The sequence below is a fragment of the Ochotona curzoniae genome, unplaced genomic scaffold (assembly GCF_017591425.1).
Source record: "Ochotona curzoniae isolate NIBS_2020 unplaced genomic scaffold, NIBS_Ocur_1.0 scaffold_3208, whole genome shotgun sequence".
Lineage (NCBI taxonomy): Eukaryota > Metazoa > Chordata > Mammalia > Lagomorpha > Ochotonidae > Ochotona > Ochotona curzoniae.
In genome coordinates this window covers 44,434,709-44,455,000 of record NW_024467106.1, presented here as the reverse complement: position 1 = coordinate 44,455,000, position 20,292 = coordinate 44,434,709, and the positions used below count along the sequence as shown (strand labels likewise).

The 20,292-nt window shown below is 35.5% G+C and overlaps 1 protein-coding gene across 2 annotated transcripts in view; it reads left to right on the top strand.

Annotated features, from left to right (window-relative positions):
• The window catches only part of CNTLN (centlein), a 244,813-nt gene that overhangs the window by 113,676 nt on the left and 110,845 nt on the right, over window positions 1-20,292 (top strand). For both annotated transcript variants that reach the window (XM_040962776.1, XM_040962775.1), the window contains exons 9-12: window positions 3,425-3,601; window positions 5,341-5,466; window positions 13,181-13,302; window positions 14,625-14,744. In XM_040962776.1, the coding sequence (XP_040818710.1) occupies window positions 3,425-3,601; window positions 5,341-5,466; window positions 13,181-13,302; window positions 14,625-14,744 (545 nt within the window). The remainder of the gene's footprint in view (window positions 1-3,424; window positions 3,602-5,340; window positions 5,467-13,180; window positions 13,303-14,624; window positions 14,745-20,292) is intronic.

Sequence of the window (20,292 nt, the reverse complement as noted above, 5' to 3'; positions counted from 1 at the left end):
TATAGGTTATAAATATGAGTATGTTTACTAAATAGATAAAATACCTAATCAAGTATATATAATCACTGTATGTTTGTAATACAATTTGTGTATACTTTTTGTAAACCTGATTTCCTCCAAAAAGAAACTGAGTTACTTTTTAGGGACAAGTCATTTGCCACTTTTTCTGATATATGTATACGTTCGATGTTTCATGTGCAAAATTATACCACAAAATCTACGCATATATTTAACATCACAACTTTCTTTGAAATTTTGTTTTAGAGTAACTTGCTTTTTTGTTGAGATTATAATGTACTTTTAAAATGTTTTTTCATTTTATGTCTACGTTGTGTGCATTGATTTAGAATTTATAAATTGCTTGAATAAATACTTTAATTACTTCAATGATTATGAAATGATTAACCGGAACTAGACACTAACTACTTCTTCAATAAATACTACTTAGTCATTACTTCCTTTTTAAGATTTAAACTCCTTTTCTCTGAAAGGTAGATTTACAGAGAGATGGAAAGACAAAGAAAGAGAGGTCTTCCTTCTGCTGGTCACACCCCAAATGGCCATGATGGCCAGATCAAAGCTAATCTGAAGCCAGGAGCCAGGAGTTTCCGCTGTGTCTGCCATGTGGGTGCAGGGGGCCTTGTCTTGAGTCATCCTTCACAGCTTTCCCAGTTCATAAACAGGGAGCTGAATTGGAAACTCAGTGGCTGGAACAAGGCCTGCCCATATTGGATGCCAGCTCTGTAGACAGAAGATTAGCCTGTTGTGCTACCATGCCAAACCCATACTTACTACAATTTGAATACAGTAGGAAATCAAAATGGTTAACTAAAACTTTAGTAAGACAAAAGCTATTTGATTTACAATTTGTTGTAAATCATAATAGCCCTGAAACATTGTTTACTTATCAGGCAAGTTCAGTGAAACTCTACTCTAATAATGCCAGACGTTGTTACTTGGATTTAATTTTATTTTTTAAAGTTTCATCTATATTTGAGAGAGGTTGAAAGATAAAAGAGAGAGCTCACCTCTTACTGCTGGTTAGTTTCCTAAGTGCCTTCAATGACTGGAACTGGAATGAGCTGAAGCTTGGAGTCACTATTGAATCCAGGTTCCCCATGTGGATGGTATATAACCAATTAATAGGAGCTGGCATCACTGTTTCCAGGATGCATTATCAGCAGGGAGTGGACTCAGGACCCAGACTGGGATATTAAATTCAGGTTCTCTGATACAGGATGTAAGTATCTTTACTACTATGCTTAAACAGCACTCCCAAGATATTTAATTTTTAAAATTGTAGTGTGCACAATGTTTCAAGAGCTACACATTCTGTCACATATCTTCTGTAGGACCTTTCAATCAAAATTAGTGTCATGTTACTAAAGTCTATAGAGTACAAGATGTCCTTTTGTACTGTCATTTTCTAAGTTAATTTTTCAAGGAAATTTTGCATCTCAGTCATCAGCGTAATTGGTATTCTAGTTCAAAGGTGTGATTTTTTTATAGCCTTTGATGTATTTTTCAGAACATTCCTAGCAAATATATAGCAGATTATTCTTCTACCATGATATTTTCAGTGTACAGAAGTCCTAAAACTGGGTCAACCAACATCTAAAAATTTGGAAACTTGCCTTTGAAATTTAAATTTCTCTCTTCTGTTGAAAAAAACAATAGATCTGACAATGGTGGACTCCATTCCTCTATGAAACAATGGTTGGTTGAGCAGCAGCTGACATAAACACCTGCCTGACTTCTGCATGATGAGACTGAATATAATTTGACATTTCATTTTGCTTTTACTTTTGGGTAGTGATTATAGGAGCCAGTGGTTTGCCTATTTTGTTCCTAGTTTTTGGTTTGACCTTGAATAAATTAATCAAAATCTGTTTTGCAAATTAATACATCCTTCATAATTTAATGAAATTAATAAATGGAGACCTGGATAAGAGCACATAGAAATTTATGATGGTTTGGCTTATTAGCCCAGTCACAGGAAAAAAATATCATAAACATCATAAATTAAATTATAAAATAGGAGGAAAATAAAGGAATAAAATCTCTACAGTGATTTAAATGAGAATGAAGAAATAGGGGAAATCATTTACACTTACTGGAAGAAAAATGTATACATTATTTTAATATTTTAAAATATTTACTTATTTGCGAGGTATAAGGAGAGAGAATGAGGGAAGGCAGAGAGAGGGAGAGAGAAAGTAGGAGGAAAAGGCGAAAAAGAATACCTCCTATCTGCTGGTTCATTTTCAGGATGCTGATGCAGCTGGAGATAGTCAGAGGCTGCTATCACAAGTTAGGGACACAAAGCATGTCTCCCACAGGAGGGACAGGAACCCAGTACTTACTGAAAAGAAACTGAAATCAGGATCCATAGGTGGGAACTGAACCTAAGTACTCTGATATAGGATGTTGGGTGTCTTAATTGCTAGGATAAATGCTCATTCCTGAAATAATTTAGTGAAAGAGTATGCAAATAAGAAAACAGATGACATCTCCCATTATTGATTCAGAACTAAAATGTGTTTTGTTATAAATATATTTGTATTTCTTAAAGTCATAAGGTATTATCACAGAGGTAGGATGGGATTCTCAGTAAGTATAAACAAAGGTATATTCAAGGGTACTAATTTACATCATAAGATTTGGCATTCACTTGTTGGCAAATCAGCATAAACTTTCTTTTCATGGTGATTTGGTAATTTTCTTTCTTTGCGGATGAAGTGGTTGTTTTGAAATAGCGTGTATTTATGGGTTTTAATGGCCTCACATGCATCCAACTGGGGATGTTAAAATTTAGTAAGACTCAAGTTTTCTTGAACAGGTTTCCTGTAAGATTAACTTTTCTATGACTTGTGTTGTTAAAATGTGTGTTTACCATTAGTAATTTTTCTGACACATACATAAGAGAATGTTGTAAAATATATTGACTTTGAAACTATCAGAGTTCTTTGAGGAGTCATTATTAAATTATGATATAGTAAAAGCTAATTGGACTGATCGTGTGATTGTTCCCCTTTCCCAGGTTTATATTCTGTGCTCTTGAGTGACTCATGATGATCAGATGGTGCATTAAAAATTTGTTAGAAATGCATATGTCTCTAGTTCTAAAATTGAAACAACTCATTTGCAGATGAATGGTATATGTCATGCAGCCACCACATGGTGTTTTTTTTTCTTCCTGCAAGTTTAAACAACAGCATTATTTATGAAAATATTTACATTCACCCATGGTTAAGTTTTCAAGAACAATAGCATCATACTGGGATGGATAAGATTTTATTTGAGATAATCTTTGATTTATTGTTAAATGTTCTCCATGTAACAATCTGTGATTTATATAGTATATATACATGTATTTGCAAATATATAAATAAGAAATGAACTTACCTGTATACTTTTTTAACAGGCATCTCAACAGCCATCTTTAACAAGTTTAGAAACATTGATGGTCTCACAGAAGTCTGAAATTGAGTATTTACAAAAGAAACTGCAAGCAGCAAATGAAAAACTTTCAGGGGAAAGACCTGCTTACAAGGGTTTCTCAGAGAACAACATCCTGTCAAGTGCTCAAGGAGGACATAAGGTAGAGGCATTTTGTAATTTTGTGAATTTGTAAGGATGAGTCTGGAAAGGGAAGAGATGAAGTTCTAAAACAAGCAACAGTCACTGTTTACTGCTTCTGTTTCACGAAGTTGTTACAGTGTTATCTGTGGAATGCTCAGTAAAATACCCCTAAGAAATAGTGAACTTTCCCTTTTAAAGACTTGAGTAATATATAACTAAGTTCATTAACTGAATACATTCTTAATAGCATACCTATTTTAACAGTTAGTTCCTATTCTTAGGTAATTTTCCTAAGTATCCTTCAGCTATCTGGTATATTATCTGTATGATTAAAATTTTAGTTTCAAATGATATTTATCATTTATTCAGCTTACTAAGGAAAAGAAAAATCTAATGTTTCTGTTTAATTCAGATATAATACAGTACTGTCCCTATGGGATATGATACATTAAGTGGATTTTAACATTAGCCTGTGTAATTATATAGATTTAACAGAAAAATGCAGATATTTGTATAGAATATATATCACTTATGTCTGGAACTTTCCTTTTCATAGTATTTATTGCATAGTTCTGAAAACTGCAAAAGATTCCACAGAATGCTTAGTGTAGAATTTTCATGTCATCTTGTTAATGTGTGATTTTTGGATACATTGAAATCATGTTTCCCTGAAAATAAGGTATTGACCTTTAGTTTGCTCACACTTGATACACTTCTGCTTTTTTGTAAGCAGAAATTCATGTAAGACAATTGTTTTTGACTCTGTTTTTCCTGTGAGCACAGCTTAAATAAAGGAAACATTTCAAAAAAGGTATTGGGGGAAGAAAAAAGCATTTAAAGTAAACTCGTGTTTCTGCCCTATTCTTATCCATTCCTTCTAAGTAACATTCATAGGAGTGACTTGTATTTATTTATGAAAACATAACTGTATCAAGCAGCTTGAAGTAGTTTCACAAGGTTTGTTTAAATTAAATATTCTTAAAATCGAGAATTAACATTATAGGGCACAATTTGGTTGTTGCTTATATAGGAGAAGTTTTAAAACATACTGCTTTGATGTTTCCCTGCTTTTAATAAAAACTTGATAAAAAGGAGATGAGCATTCTGAAGAAAAGTTCCTTTTTTTGTTGAGGACAGACCAGGAAGATGAGCTTTCTGTTGCCCAGCTTAATAGTTGCTCTCACATATTCCTTTTCCAGATTGGTATATGGAGCTGTACATAATACAAACACACATTCTTGTCTCTAGTTAGCCACATTATAGTTAATGACCATATGGTCATTATGGTGTAAGATCTACTGTCTGTTGTATTTATATTCCTCAAGCATATTGTTCCTTCAACTTCACAGTGTGTTAAACTATTTCAAAGGGAAAAAAATCCTTTCCCTCTTGTTTCTGGTTGTCCTATCAAGTGTAACCTTGGACCCTTATAGAGCAATTAGACCAGCCTCTATCCCCTCCTTTGTAATGAGGTTTCTTGCATTTCTGAGTCTATAACCCTTTAGTCTTCCCTAATGGGACATCATTATTCTGAAAGAAACAATGTAAATGTAAATGAATATTCTCATTAACGAGTCACAGAGAAACCTTTAGCGGTAGCACTGTGGTAATTCCGCTTGTTATTTCTCTGGTATTCCATGCAGAATTTTTTTTTATAATTCATTATTAGTATTCAAAATTACTTGTTCTTTAATTTTGCATGTCTTTCATAATCCAGTGTTCCAACTAGTTCAACCATGTCCTTGTTTTATTCTCAAGGAACCACCTGTGAAACGTTCAAGGTCTTTGTCCCCAAAGAGCTCTTTCGCAGACTCAGAGGAGCTAAGAAAGCTGAGAAAAGCTGAAAGAAAGATTGAAGATTTAGAGAAGGCACTACAACTAAAGGTGAACATTAAATCGTTTCTCTACTAGTAACCATGCAAAGATTTTTTTAAAAAAGATAAACATATATTTCACTAATATTCCTCTTTGTCATTTTTCTTTCTTGAATTTAATCACCTGTATAAGAGCATGCAATCAGTTGGTCTTATTCTTTAAAATTTGGTTGATCATAAAGTCATAAACATATTTGCTATCTGAAAATCAAATAATTATTTATAACACTAAATTCTTCAAAAAATGTTTAACTTAAAATTGGGAATATCTTTTCTTAGAGGGGAATAGTGTTTTATAATTTCACAGAAACAAAAATGTAGAACTATAGCAAGTGGCAAGAGAATTTGTTATGATGCTTCAAATATGATAAACAAGAAAAAAATAAAAGTGACCATATTAACCTATTTCAGATCACATGTAATTATAATTTACATAAAAATTACACATTCAAACTGACTTTGTGTCCTAGCGCATGATACTGAAATGAACATCCTACCTATATTTAAGAAGTCTGTGAGTAACCTGCCTGTCTTTGGGAGCTCATGTTTTTTGTACATACTTTGTAAATTCTGTTTCTCAGAGAAAGCGTTACATGTTTATTATGACAACCTAGCTATCATATAACTATATTGAGAACTTTATTATTTTTTCTTTGTCTTTAATATAACAAACTTGTTCTCTATTCACAGCTACCCAGTATGGTGCTGTATTCAAGCTTCAGTCACAAATTGATTATCAGATAGACTTAGGGCATTTTATTATAAACCTTATGATTCTGTGATTACACGAATACAATCTAGTATATTTTGTTTAGGTTTTGTGTTATATGAAATGGACTGCTGTTAGGTAAAGAAAGTTTTAACACATATATGCTGTAGAACAAAATATAGTTAGAAATACAGCTGATGGTAAGCTATAACTAGAATTTTGCCTACATTGATTCTAAGCATTGTGTTAATTTATCATTCTACAGAGTTTCACTGCTCTAAAACAAAAGGAAATCAATTGTTGTTTATAGCAAAAATAAAATGACCAGATGACCATACCTAACATCTAACCTAATTGAAATATATAAAATGTAGATGAACACGTGAGTTATTTATTAATGTGTTTAGTCAATATCAACTTACTGAGCATTGAAAATACTCAAGCATCATTATGAATTATCATTGTCAAGCATGTGTACAAAGAGACTTAATAGTTACTATCCTTCAAAACCCTTTTTTGGTTAAAGAGATGATAAATTTATTAGTGTACTAAATGTAAACAGGTATAAGCAGAGTGTCATAGAAAAGAAGAGACAGAGATCTCCCATCTGCTGGTCCATTTTCCAGATGCTTGCAGCAGTTGTGGCTGAGCCAGGCCAACACCTGGATCTAGAAGTTTAATGCAGGTCTACCGTGCATTTAGCAGAGACCCAACTTCTTGTTACCTGATGCCTGCCAGGGTACACATTAGTGGGGAACTAGAAGCAGGAGTGGAACTGGGACTCAAACCCAGGAACTCTGATGTAGGTTGCCTATGCTTTAAATGATGTCTTAACTCTCATGCCATTATGGACATTTTCAGAAAGCTTATCTATGGGGGAGGGATGTTGTGGGAGAATGGGTTGAACCACTTTGTGGGATTCCCATATCCCATATCAGATACCATTCTCAAAATGAAGTAAAATCTCAGGCACCATTTCCTTGCTTCTTTATAATAAAAATTCACAGATGAGACTGATGCTTTGACCTGGTCAAAGTTGGCTTTGGGAAGTCTCTTTGCTTTCCCTCAACGGAACTTCCTGACTTTTTTCCTTTTCTTGATAAAAATGGAATCCAGGGAGGTAGAATTCACATTCTAGTAAGGACCCCAACTAGTAGCTCAATTGCTATTCTTACGATAGATCCTGGAACCAGGAGGAATGTTCCTCCCCAAAGGAGCAACATTGGGGGAGAAACAAGATTTTATATTTTTGAAGGATAATGTCATCCTAAATCATGTTCTGTTGGGAAATAGTAATTAATACCATGTTTGTGTTAATTTTATTGGGCTCTTGCAAAAAGGCACACCAACTGGGTGGCTTCACCAGCCATTTGTATGTCAAAGTTATGAAGGATAGAAAAATCCAAAATCAGAGAGTCTGCAATGTTGGTTTCTACTGAAGACTGTGATGGAGAATATGTTCTGTTTCCCGAAGTCTGTAGCAGTATCACAGATTCTTTAATGTTTAGCTAATATTTTCCCTTGTCTTCACATTGTTTTCCATATATGCACATTATTCCATCCTATGTAAATTATCTTTTTATACGATATCAGCCATATTGGATTACTGCCCACTCTACTGACTAAAACACTTTAGCAGAGACTCTGTCTCCAAATAAAATCACACTGATTTTAGGGCCCAGTATGGTGGCCTAGTGGCTATAGTCCTCTCCTTCATCATGCCAGGATCCCATATGGGCCCCAGTTCTAATGCCGGCAGCCCCGCTTCCCATCCAGCTCCCTGCTTGTGGCCTGGGAAAGCAGTCGAGGACGGCCCAAACTCTTGGGACCCTGCACCCGTGTGGGAGACCCGGAGGAGCTTCTGGCTCCTGGCTTCGGATCGGCATGGCAGTGGCTGTTGTGGTCTCTTGAGGAGTGAATCATGGGATAGAAGATTTTTCTCTGTGTCTCTCCTCCTCTCTGTATATCTGACTTTACAATAAAAATGTAAAAAATCTTTTAAAAAGTCACATTGATTGGTACTAGGAGTTAGGAATACATAGTACTTTTTGAGACCAGCCATGCGAACTAAAATCTGGGCCATACCCTCCCGTAGGTAGCACAAGAATCGCCCATCCTTTTCCTAACTGATTGAGAGACCGCCAGAAGGGAACATCTTCCCCGGAGGTGCCTGCCCGGATGAATTTGCAAATAAAACTTACCTGTCTGCAGTTGATTTCTGGCTTTTTATTTTAATACTAAGCTAAGGAAAACATCTACCAAGATTTTCTGGTAACACTTTTTCTTGGTGGAGCAGGGCATATGTCAACAGATAACTAGCATCTTTTGGTTTTTTAAAGTAAATCTGTGAATCTAGTGTTCCTTTTGCAGACTGCTAAGCACTTTACTTCTGTATTTTTATTGGAAAGGCAAATATACGGAGAGAAGGAAAGACAGAGAGCTAAAGATATTCCATCTACTGGTTCACTGTCTAAATGGCCACAATGACCAGAGTTGAGCATATCTGAAGCCAGGAGCTCCTTCTGGGTCTCCCACTTGCATGCATGGCCCCAAGGACCTGAGCCACTGGTTTCCCAGGTCGTAAGCAGGGAGCTGGATCTGAAGAGGAGCAGCTGGGACAGAACCAGTACCCACATGGGATGCCAACTTTGCAAGTGAAGGATTCTACCCCGGCCCCGTATGTTGAATTTTTGTCATCGTCTTCAGTGTTCTGTGGAGCACTCTTCTTCCAGAAGCTAGTAAAAGCGTTGTAGACAACAACATTCCCTGCTTAATTGATTGTGGCAATGGATTAAAATATTTCTCTTTCTGGGGCCCGGCAGCGTGGCCTAGTGGCTAAAGTCCTCGCCTCGAACACGCCGGGATCTAATTATCACTTAATAATATTAATATGTCTTGAGCACATTTTATGTGTCTGGATTTTTAATTCTCTGATATACATGAACTTTATATATGTAAGTATCCATAGTAAAACCATTTGTTTGTTTGTTAAAACTTTGTTAATTTCCTTGCCCTCTTTTCAGAAGTTGGAACTATTGTTATAAAAGCAGTATTCATGTTGTTAGTCACCCTAGTCTTTTCAGAAGACATTTGATCAAACCAGAATACAAAATCAAACACCATTTCTGTTTTAGGAATTCAAAAAGACCATTTTAAGTCTCTTAATACAACTTTTTTGTTTTCCGTTTCTGAGCTGCTAGTGTAGCTATTTTAAAAGCAAAATCCTTAGTAGGTATTCAGTACACCTTTTACTGAATGAGATCATGAAAAATCTTACTGATTTGCTGCCCACGTATATTTTTTGAGTACCCTCTTAAAAATATGTAGTAATTTGTGATAAAAATATATTTCTTTTAAAGCTTTATTTTATTTTTATTGCAAAGTCAGATATACAGAGAGGAGGAGAGACAGAGAGGAAGATGTTTGTTCCAATTATTCACTCCCCAAGTGATCGCAACGGCCGGTGCTGCGCCAAGCTGAAGCCAGGAGCCAGGAGCTCCTCCAGGTCTCCTGTGCAGGTGAAGGATTCCAAGGCTTTAGACTGGTCTCAGCTGCTTTCCCAGCTGAGCAGGGAGTTGGATGAGAAGCTGTGCTGCCGGCATTAGAACCGGTGCGCATATGGGATCCAGGCGCGTTCAAGGCAACAACTTTAATTGCTAGGCTACTGCGCCGGGCCCTAAAATATATTTCTTAGTCGTAGATCTTGTTTTGTAAAATCTTTAGTGACATTTTTTCTCAATTAAAGTTCCGTTGCTTTCACTGTATTATTTACTGGCTATGAAATATTGACTTAGAATCACTAACCAAACTTGGTTAGGTTATGAAAGACAGTGATTTACTTATTCTTTTCAGACATTTCTGGAAATATGTATGCCTTTGACGAATGATTATGGCTCATATAGCCTTCTTGCAGTATTAAAATAGGGAAACTTTTTTCTTCAAAATCTCTTTTTAATATATACTTTTGAAATAAAATTTAGTTTCCTTTTCTGAAGTATGATAAATGAACAATAGCAACTACACTAACTGCTTGAGTCACATTCCAATAATTATATTCCCAAGCAGGAATCTTAATGAAACTGTACTTTAAGAGAATTATTCATGATGTCCATCAAGTTTCATCTTAATTGTCTATATATTAATAGTTTTATTGTAATTTAATTACTGTTTTGTTAGACATCACAAACTAAGGAAGAAGTAAAATTGTACCAGAAAAATCCATCTGTATGACTGTTTTCCCACAATTACTGCCTAATAGAGAGAACTACTTGCTGAAATTATTGCAAAAAAACTTAAACTACAAATAAATTATAATAATTTTAGATACTCATTTTAAGAGTGGTGGGGAACAGCCTGGCTTCAATGAAGAAAAATTTACAGAAAGCTGTTTTTGAATTTGTTTAAATAAACTATGGTCTTATTTTGAAATTATGTTTGGCCATGAATCTCTTTGGTATTATTATCTTTAAATGTCTTTTGATAATTTTATTAAACAATTTATAATAAGTTCTGTGACAGTTCTCAGTGGTGACCCTTCCGGTCCTTTTAATTTTTTTCCCCCTTTTTCCTTTTTGTGAAGCAGTGGAGAAAGAAATCCCCTCATCCATTGATTCACCAAATGTGTACGTTGGCTTGGATATGTGGGAATAGGCTGGGAAACAGGTGGGACACAGGAACTGAATGCAGGTCTCCTGTTGTGCTGCTGAACCTAATTGTTTCAGCCGTTCTTCCTGCCTCCTGCTTTTGCAGTAACAGGGAACTGTAGTCGGAAATCAGACCTGGGTGTCAGACTCAAGTGTTGAATTACAGGATGTGGGGCCTCTTATATACTAGGCCAAACAATTGTCCAATAAATATAATTAACTTTTGTTCATCTGTGGAAATATATCAACATTATTCCTTATCGATCTTGTGTTTTACTAATTTACTTATTATTTCACATATGTTTGGAAATTTTGTAGCTCAAAGAAGTGAAGCGATATATGGATTGCTTACCTAATTTAGTGTGAACAGTTCAAGTTCACATTTAAATTATTCTTTGTGTCTTTAAGGAAAGAGTATAGTTGGCCTGAATTTTGAAAACGAAGGACACACACTGAAGTAGCTGTGTCAGAGTTAAACTGAGCAACTTTGATCAGCATGATTTAAACTGTTGTCAGTACTTAACATCTTGTATATGAATCATTCATGATTATTAAATTAAAACGGACAAAAATGAAATCAGTATCCTAATTTTTTGTATTAATTTAGCAATGATCCAATCTTAAAAAAGATTTGTTTTTTTGAAAGTCAAAGTTGCAAAGAGAGGAGAGAGCGCGAATGAATCTTCCATCTACCAGATACAACAACCAGGACTGGGTCACGTCAAAACTAGCAGCTAGGAGCTTCATTTGGGTTTCCCTCAGGATTGTAGCAACCCAAACACTTAGGGATAATTTTCTGGTGTTTTTCCCATGTCATTAAGCTAGAAACTGGAACAGCTGGTATGTGAACTAGCACCCACATAGGATGTCAATGTCACAGGAACCAGCTTTATTCTGCATGGCACAACACTGACCCCTAAATTATCCTGCTTTTAAAACCAGTTTACAGTAACTATAATTTGTTTATCTCTTAAAATTCTGAAAAATAACATTATTTCAAATACCCCTATGAAATGGTGTCATTTTTGCAAATTTTTATCAATTTTCTATATGGCACATAGAATGCTTCTGGGTATGTGTGAGACTCAAATATGTTCTACACTTGATGTTAGCCAAAAGACCGAGAAGTAATTCAAATGTGTTCTAATAATTACTTAAGAGTAGTGTTCTAAGATACAGTCAAGGTATAATGGACAGTTGCTATACTGCTGAGACACAAGTGTAGTAAAATAGTGCAAACCCTGTTAGCTGCCATTTGATTGTTTAGGTCAAACAGTGAATTTGGCTCTTGTCAGAGCATCACTATTAGTGGCTGGAAAGAGACGGGGAAGAAGCCAGCCTTTGTAGGGAAGGCACAGTACTAGGTTCTCCACCTTTATTAATTATTAAATTTAATTACCGTGATTTAAACCCCTGTCTTCTCTTCCATATTTGATAGGACAAAGTAATTTAGTTAGCATTCTAATGATTATGCAACACACAGGAGAAAAATTACAAAATGAAACTGAGTTGTTTCTGATGGATTTACTCCTACATGGCTAATGTGATTCAAGTTTTAGAGTTCTTGCTTTCCCTACCTCAAATTTATTCATTTAGGGATGAGTTAAAAGAATATTTGAAATTCTCACCAAAAGACTCAACACATATTGTTTTTTAAATATGTGCATATGCTTTTTGAGCAATAAGACTTAGAGCTTCATAAGTTTGCTTTATGTTTAGACCTATTAGAAAGAAGTTTATCCTGTGTGCTATACATTTACATGTAGCTGCCTAAATTGTTAAAAGCAAAAGTGGAGTAAAACCAGCTAGTGGCTGTTTTGTCAATTTTGTGATTTCTTCAAGTATAGTAAGCGTAGGTCTCCCCATTTCCATTGTTCATGGTGGAACTCGGGTTACATACTCTATGCTACTTCTAGCCTGGGTTCTGTTTCATTCTGTCCTCCATGATCCTGCATTTGATTATATATATTTATCCTGAATGCATGGGCCAAAGAAATCATACTTTCTCTTTAACAAAAGAATTATGCTTTGTGTGTAGACATTTTTGTGATGAAAGAAAGAATGTTCAAGATGTTTTAAGTAGGGTTGTGAAAATTTGTATGCATGTTAGGAAAGAAGGAAAGAAAATAATTGGATAATAAAACTGCAAAATTGTGGAAGCAACTTTTTAAAATCTGTAGTGAGTTAGATTTGTGAAGCAAATGTATTCTGTGGCTTGAAGAAACATTTCTTCTGCTAAAATAAATATTTAAAAAATGAATCAGGTTTACATGCTGTTTTCTTTCAAATTTTGTATTTAGATGTCTAACTTCTTAGTTGAAACAGTATACCGTGCTTTCTTCAAACTCACTTTTTTTGTGTGTGTTCTGCAGAGCCAAGAAAATGATGAGCTAAGAGATGCCCATGAAAAACGCAAGGAAAGGCTACAGATGTTACAGACCAACTACAGAGCAGTAAAAGAGCAATTAAAACAGTGGGAGGAAGGCAGTGGCACGTGAGTTACTTAGCTCATAAAGACATTTCCCTAAATATTAAATGGAGTGGGGTAGCATTGTATAGGTGTTTAATGGCTTTTGTTTGATTTTCAAGAAATTATTTAGTAGTCAAATGTTAGTTCTGAATATGCAAATGAATATGGCAAATGAAACAGAAAAATGTACTAACAGCAACTCCAGATTTTCCTACCATTTTCAGATATTATTGCCTGTAGGTGATTGTGAATTATTGAATATCTTTAATGTCAATAGAATTGCTGAAGAAAAATAGTTAACATCCCTATGATTGAAAACCTGCTTTTGAATAAATAAAGTACTGTTGTTAAAATGTTTGTAACTTTTAAGGCATTTAAGGTTTAATGGGAAGAAATAAATAGGAAATTCTCACATGCAGTTAACTATCTTAAAACTATTTCAACCTATAATGCAATTTGAAGGTCTTTACTATCCATCAGTTCTCCAGCTTATCTGAATGAATTGGTGGTCTCAGTTCAATTGCTCTGAACAGGTGTTCAGACCTTGGTTATTTGTAAGTGGCTCCCCTGCTAACTGTATCAACAAAGGGCAAAGGACTGAATAAGTTCAGAAAATCTTCTACCCTCTCATCTTCTGAGATGGATCCTTAAGGGCAGTGTTGATGAAACACATTGGTCTGTTCTATAGAAAAATACCGTATGTAAATTGGCCAGCACAGCACTTAAAAAAATACAAATGAAGACTTATGTACAAAAAAATGAAAATGTAAGGGGCACATGACATCACTTGTGCATAATTGTCACATCTGATTGTTTCCTTTGATGAAAATGAAGTGTTTCATTTTGGTTGTCGGTGAAGTGGTGATGAAGCAGTTTGACTAGATTTAGCCCCTGCTTATTTAACTTTTCAGTAACCACTACAGGAGTACAATCTACTTTCTGACACGGTCACGGATAATAGCTTATTTTTGAGTCTGGTATCTATACTGTGTATATTCAGATTGCTTAGCAGCAAATTCCAAATGAGTTGATTTACTCATTACTATTACAATTCTACAGTATATGTTTTATTGTGACCGTACAGGAAGCGATAAGAAATAGACCTAAGAATCTCACGTGTTTGCCTAAAGTTTGCTTTGCATGGTAGCACCTTAGCATCTTAGCATTGAGAAATTATAATATAGATTTTTAATTTGTACATACTTATTTAGGAAATTCAACCAATAAATGGTTAGCTTGGGTTAAAATTTTGGTCCTTAGTTGTTTTTAAGTTTTAAAAAAGTGTGTAATTTAATCTTGTTTCACTTTGAACATGTTAATGAGAAAAGTACCTTCATTTTAATTAGAGATGAAATCAGAAAAATAAAGAGAGCAGATCCTGAACAGCTTCAACAAGAAGACTCTGATGCTGTATGGAATGAATTGGCATATTTCAAAAGGGAGAACCAAGAACTCATGATTCAAAAGTGAGTTTATAACAAATATAGATTAAGATAGATAAACATTTGGAAGGAATGTTTTTGTGGTTTAATGGCCATTAGGAAAATATAGAATTTGAAAAGAAATAATCTTTTATTTTGCCAATAAAAAACAATGAAAGACTACCTTTTAAACATATCTATATATAGATATATAGATATATACACACATATATATTTCATGCAATAACAAGTTGCACATTTCCTAGCTGTAGTAGAAACTGTATAATATGATCTAGGGATTGTGTTAATTAATGTGGCTCTCATCTGTTGGAGGTGTCGTTCTTCATTAGCCTGTGTTTTAGACAATGCCGTGCTTCATTTTTGGAATGAGGTGGAGAGGGGATAACCTAGCCAGCCATCCTTGTTTGATCTCCTAGATACATACGCAATGCAGAATGCCTGAGCTCTCTTGGTTCCCTGCCCTGTCCTGCTAATCCCAGCTGAGCTCATTATGGTGTAGCCTTGCTGCTACTCTTGGAGCCAGAGCTGTCCAAGCTAATTACGGGTAGCAGTAGAACTGCCTGTTAAGGGTCTGGTGTGGATCTGCTAACATGGTCCTTGCTAGTGACCTGCAAAAGACACCAGGGAATTGCTTTCTTTCTTGCTGTGTACTGACTGTCCTTTGGGCTTAATGCTGATCCCTCCACATTGGTCTTTTAGCTGTCCTAAGTATAAAAGTTGATGAAGGATACTCATATTTTAGAAAACATACAGTTTGCTTGCTTGATCTTATAATTCACAAGCTATTATATTCAGCCTGGCCAAAAAGAAAGAACATTTTTTTTTCCTTTTGAGACAAAGAGGAGTTGGACTAATATAATTAACCTCCTCTATACTTAGCTATTTCTTCATTTGCAGTTAATTTTTGATACTCAGAATATGCAATTTTTAAAAAGCCTCGATCTTTTAAAATGCTTGAATTTATCATATGACATTATATATAAATTCACTGAGTTTTCCTTGGTTAGAATTTAGAAGCTTGTTTTTTTATACTAAATGATGATGTGTAATTTTTGATTACCTCATTTTCCATGTAATGTTAGATTTCTGAAGAAATAGGCTTATGATTTGAACATATACTGTAAGCAGAGAATATTCCTTCAGTGCTAAATATTTCAGAAATTATTTTATGCACTGCATAGATTTGTTCTAGAAATATTTACTGGCCATTGTACTAGCTTATTGAAATACAATTCAGGAGCCATCTGTTCACCTATATAAAGTATATTTGTATATTCAAAGATTGTACTGCATCCATCATCACAATCAATTTTAAAACATTTTCATCACCTCCTGCTCTAAAACCCATACAACTTAACTGACTTAACTGTCACCACTCTGATCATCTCATCACACCTCTGTAGCCCTAGGAAAATATGTTTCTGCTTTCTGTGTCTTATCAATTTTCATACATGAGCATTTTATATAAATGAGCTCATACAATATGTGATTCTTATGACTAGATTTTGTCAGCATAATTTTTCAAAAATTCACCCATACTTTATCATCTATCAACACTTGATCTGACAGTCTTTACTAAACTTCTGTCTCCAAAAAAGGAAAGTCAATTTTGGGACAAAATAAAATGAGATAACTCAAGTAAGTAGTTGTGAGATCTTACCTGTTTCTGGAAAATTCAGGCAGATAATAGGTATAAGTAACACAGATCCATTAATGAGGTAAAATGAAACAAAGCATAATCTGGCTTTTTAAAAGATAGTTACAGAACTCTTGGAATTCTGATAGCTGTATCTTACAAATAGCTCTTTGAATTAAATGCAGAGTTACTGTTACAGTAAATGTTACACTGTGTCACTTTCTCTGACAGCTGCTTATATTAATGTGATCACCAGTTGTAAAAGAGATATTTTTCAGGTCATGTGTAGCTTTCTAAAATATAGTGACATTCAGTATGGATTCACATATACCTTACTAGGTAGGACACAAAGATTAGTTACTCCTCACTAAGGTATTGAAGATCTCTCTGCACTCCCCTCCTAAAACTGTTCTGCATCTCAACTGTTGACATATACCTTGTTAGAGTTATAAGCCAGACTATCCTAATATCTGCCAAATTCAACAAAATTATGCTTCAAAACTGTAAACTGCTAAATACTAAAATGAAAATAGACATGAGACAGCTGAATAGTACCCTATAGCCATTTTAAGGTGTATAGCAGTCACTTCTGGATATAAACTAGAATTGAAATGTCAATGAAGTAGTAACAGGATGTGGTTAAGAGCTTGCATTTTTTTTAACATATTGGTTATTCAATACCATGTCAGTTAATTCCATAATGTTATAAATTGTCATTGATGTTATGTTGGGGCTTTTAATTGATCAGGATGATATTCTCCCAGCTCTACCTTCAGAGCAGAGATGGTCTCCCCAGGTAACCATTGAATTCATCTGGACAATAAGAGGCTGGACTCTGCTTGGTATATGCTTGCAATGAAAGAATCTTGACTGAATTTGAACTGTAATACTGCAACAAGGTGGAGGAATCCACCATGGGGGGAGGGTTTGGGGAAGGGTTAGGGGAATCCCAGAGCCTATGAAACTGTGTCATGTAATGCAATGTAATTAATAATAATAAAAATACGTAGTGACATTTTTCAGAAATGTTTTTAAACAATGTGGTAAAAGGAGGTTTATTTGTGACATTTTTCAGAAATGTTTTTAAACAATGTGGTAAAAGGAGATTTATTTGTGGAGTATTTATTTGATAAGCAAAATTTTCTCAGTTACTACAGTGTGACTGACAGGTACTCTGCTTGGTGAATGAAGTGAAAATGTGAGACAGGCTTGCAACTATCAACCACCTAAGATAGAAACACTTGCAGGGTTACATTTTCTTCAATAAGTGTGGCATTGTGGATTAAGCTGCCATCTGCAGCAACAGCATCCCACATGGACCCTGATTGAGTCCTGACTGCTTCACTTCCCGTCTTGCTCCTGCTAATGTGCTTGGAAAAACAGTGGAAGATAGCTCAATTCCCAGGACTCCTGCATTCACATGGGAGACCTGGAAGAAGCGCCCTGCTCTGTCCATCCCAGGCCTGATCATTGCAGCCTTTTAGGGAGAGAACCAACAGAAGAGATCTCTCTTTCTCTTGATCCTCCTGTTTCTTTATCTCCCTTTTTTAAATTCTACCTTTCAAATAAACAAAATAAATCTTAAAAAAAAGGCAAAGTTTCCTGAGAAGTTACTAGTAACAAATATGTCTTCTTTTCACTAAAATACAAAAAAAAGAAACTAATATCAAAGTCCAGAGAGGAGGAGAGACAGAGAAAAAGATCTTCCATCCGATGATTCACTCCCCAAGTGACGGCAATGGCCAGTGCTGCGCCAATCCGAAGCCAGGAACCAGGAACCTCCTCCGCATTTCCCACATGGGTGCAGGGTCCCAAGGGTTTGGGCCGTCCTGGACTGCTTTCCCAGGCCACAAGCAGGGAGCTGGATGGGAAGTGGAGCTTCTGGGATTAGAACCGGCCGCCCATATGGGATCCTGGCGCGTTCAAGGCGAGGACTTTAAATTTCCGGGCCTGGACCAGAAATTTGGTTCTTTTTTTTAAAACTACGTTTCATTTTATGACACTGTTTCATAGGCTCTGGGATTCCCCTAACCCCTCCCCAAACCCTTTCCCTATGGTCTATTCCTCCACCTTGTTGCAGTATTATAGTTCAAATCCGGTCATAATTCTTTCATTGCAAGCATGTACCATGCATAGAGTCCAGCATCTTATTGTCCAAATAAATTCAACAGTTTCTTGGGTGACCATCTCTGGTCTGAAAGCAGGGCTGGCAGAATATTATCCCGACCTCTTCAGATCGTATGTATCTTTCACCTTTTAGTTTTATCCTTTCAATTTTTACCATGACATATTTTTAGTTAATTTTATAATCACAAGTTTGAATCTCTACAAAATAATGAATTCTACTTACTAATGAAATAGTAGAAAAACCACTGTTCCTCATGAATACAGGCAAGAGCTGTAAACAATAATCAGATCTCACAATATCGATTTCTCTCAGGTGTATTGGTTTTTATTTATCTGAAATGCAGAATGTCAGAGCCAGGAGTCAGTAACACCATCCAGCTCTCCCATGTGAGAGACAGCACCATTCCCCCCACATTGCTTCCTGTTGGTAAGCTTTACAGGTTATTCAGCTGTGCTGTGTTCAAGTCCTTACTAAGGTATATGGTTTGAAAATATTTTCTGCCATCATGTACTTTATTGTTTTTTTTTCTCTTAACTTTTTAAAAAGTGTATTTAGTTTAGTTTTATCTACCTGGATGGCAGAATGACCAAAATGATCTTTCACCAGCTATTTTTAGTCTCCACATGCCAACAAAGCCACAGTTGGCTATGATACGCCAAGCTCAGTAGCCAAGAACTCCAATCAGGGCCAGGAGTCATTAAAAAAAGACACATCAGAAGCACAACATTAGCCATTTGAACTTACAGGTTGATATGAAATCTATGTCCTAAGCAGCAGCTTAACCTACTATCCCACAATCCTTGCCTATTAATATTGTAATATTGTGCCCCTCCACCCACTTGGCTAAATTGTAATTTTAGTGCATTCCAATTTATCAGTTTCCTATATCATAATTTTTAAACACAATTTGGATCTATTATGTTTACCCATTAATAACTATGTTAAATTTTTAATTGTTTTTCATCATTTCTAACCTTCAGGTTTTTCCCTTTAGTGATAACTTAGTTTCAGTGTGAAGGACTAGATTTAGATATTTTTGGCTACAAACTCTTTTCATTTATCTGAAATATCTTGATTTAATATTCAATGCTGAAGAATAGTCTCACTAGCCATGGAATTCTAGGTTAATAGTTATTTTTTTCAGCAGTTGAAAAATATACCTCTTCTATCTGACTCCATGGTTTCTGATGAAAATGCATCATTTGAATCATTTTCCAGCTATACTTATTACTTCATTCTTGCTACATGTTTTAATTATTCTTCCTTTTTTTTCACTTTTTGAAAGTTTGATTATAAGAACTTGGCATAGATTTCTTTGAGTTTATCTTACTTGGGATTATGTTTGCTCCTTAAAACTGGGTTTCTGGGCCCAGCGCGGTACCCTAGCTGCTAAAGTCCTCTCCTTGCACTCATCGAGATCACTATGGGTGCTGATTCAAATCCCAGCAGCCCGCTTCCCATTCAGCTCCCTGCTTGTCAAGGAAAGCAGTCAAGGACGGCCCAAAGCCTTGGGACCCTACACCCATGTGGGAGACCCAGAAAAGGCTCTGGGTGCCTGCCTTCAGATCAGCTAAGCTCCAGCTGTTGCAGCAGCTTGGGGAGTGAATCAATGGATGGAAGATGTTCCTCTGTCTTTCCTCCTCTCTGTATATATGACTTTCCAATAGCAATAAATAAATCTTTAAAAAAAAACTACTGATTTTCTGCCTTTTCCCAATTTTGGTCATTATTGGCAGTATTGGCAAATAGATTTACTTTTTGTTAATGAACAGCAGTTTCAGCTCTGTCTGCTATGGTACAGGCACTCT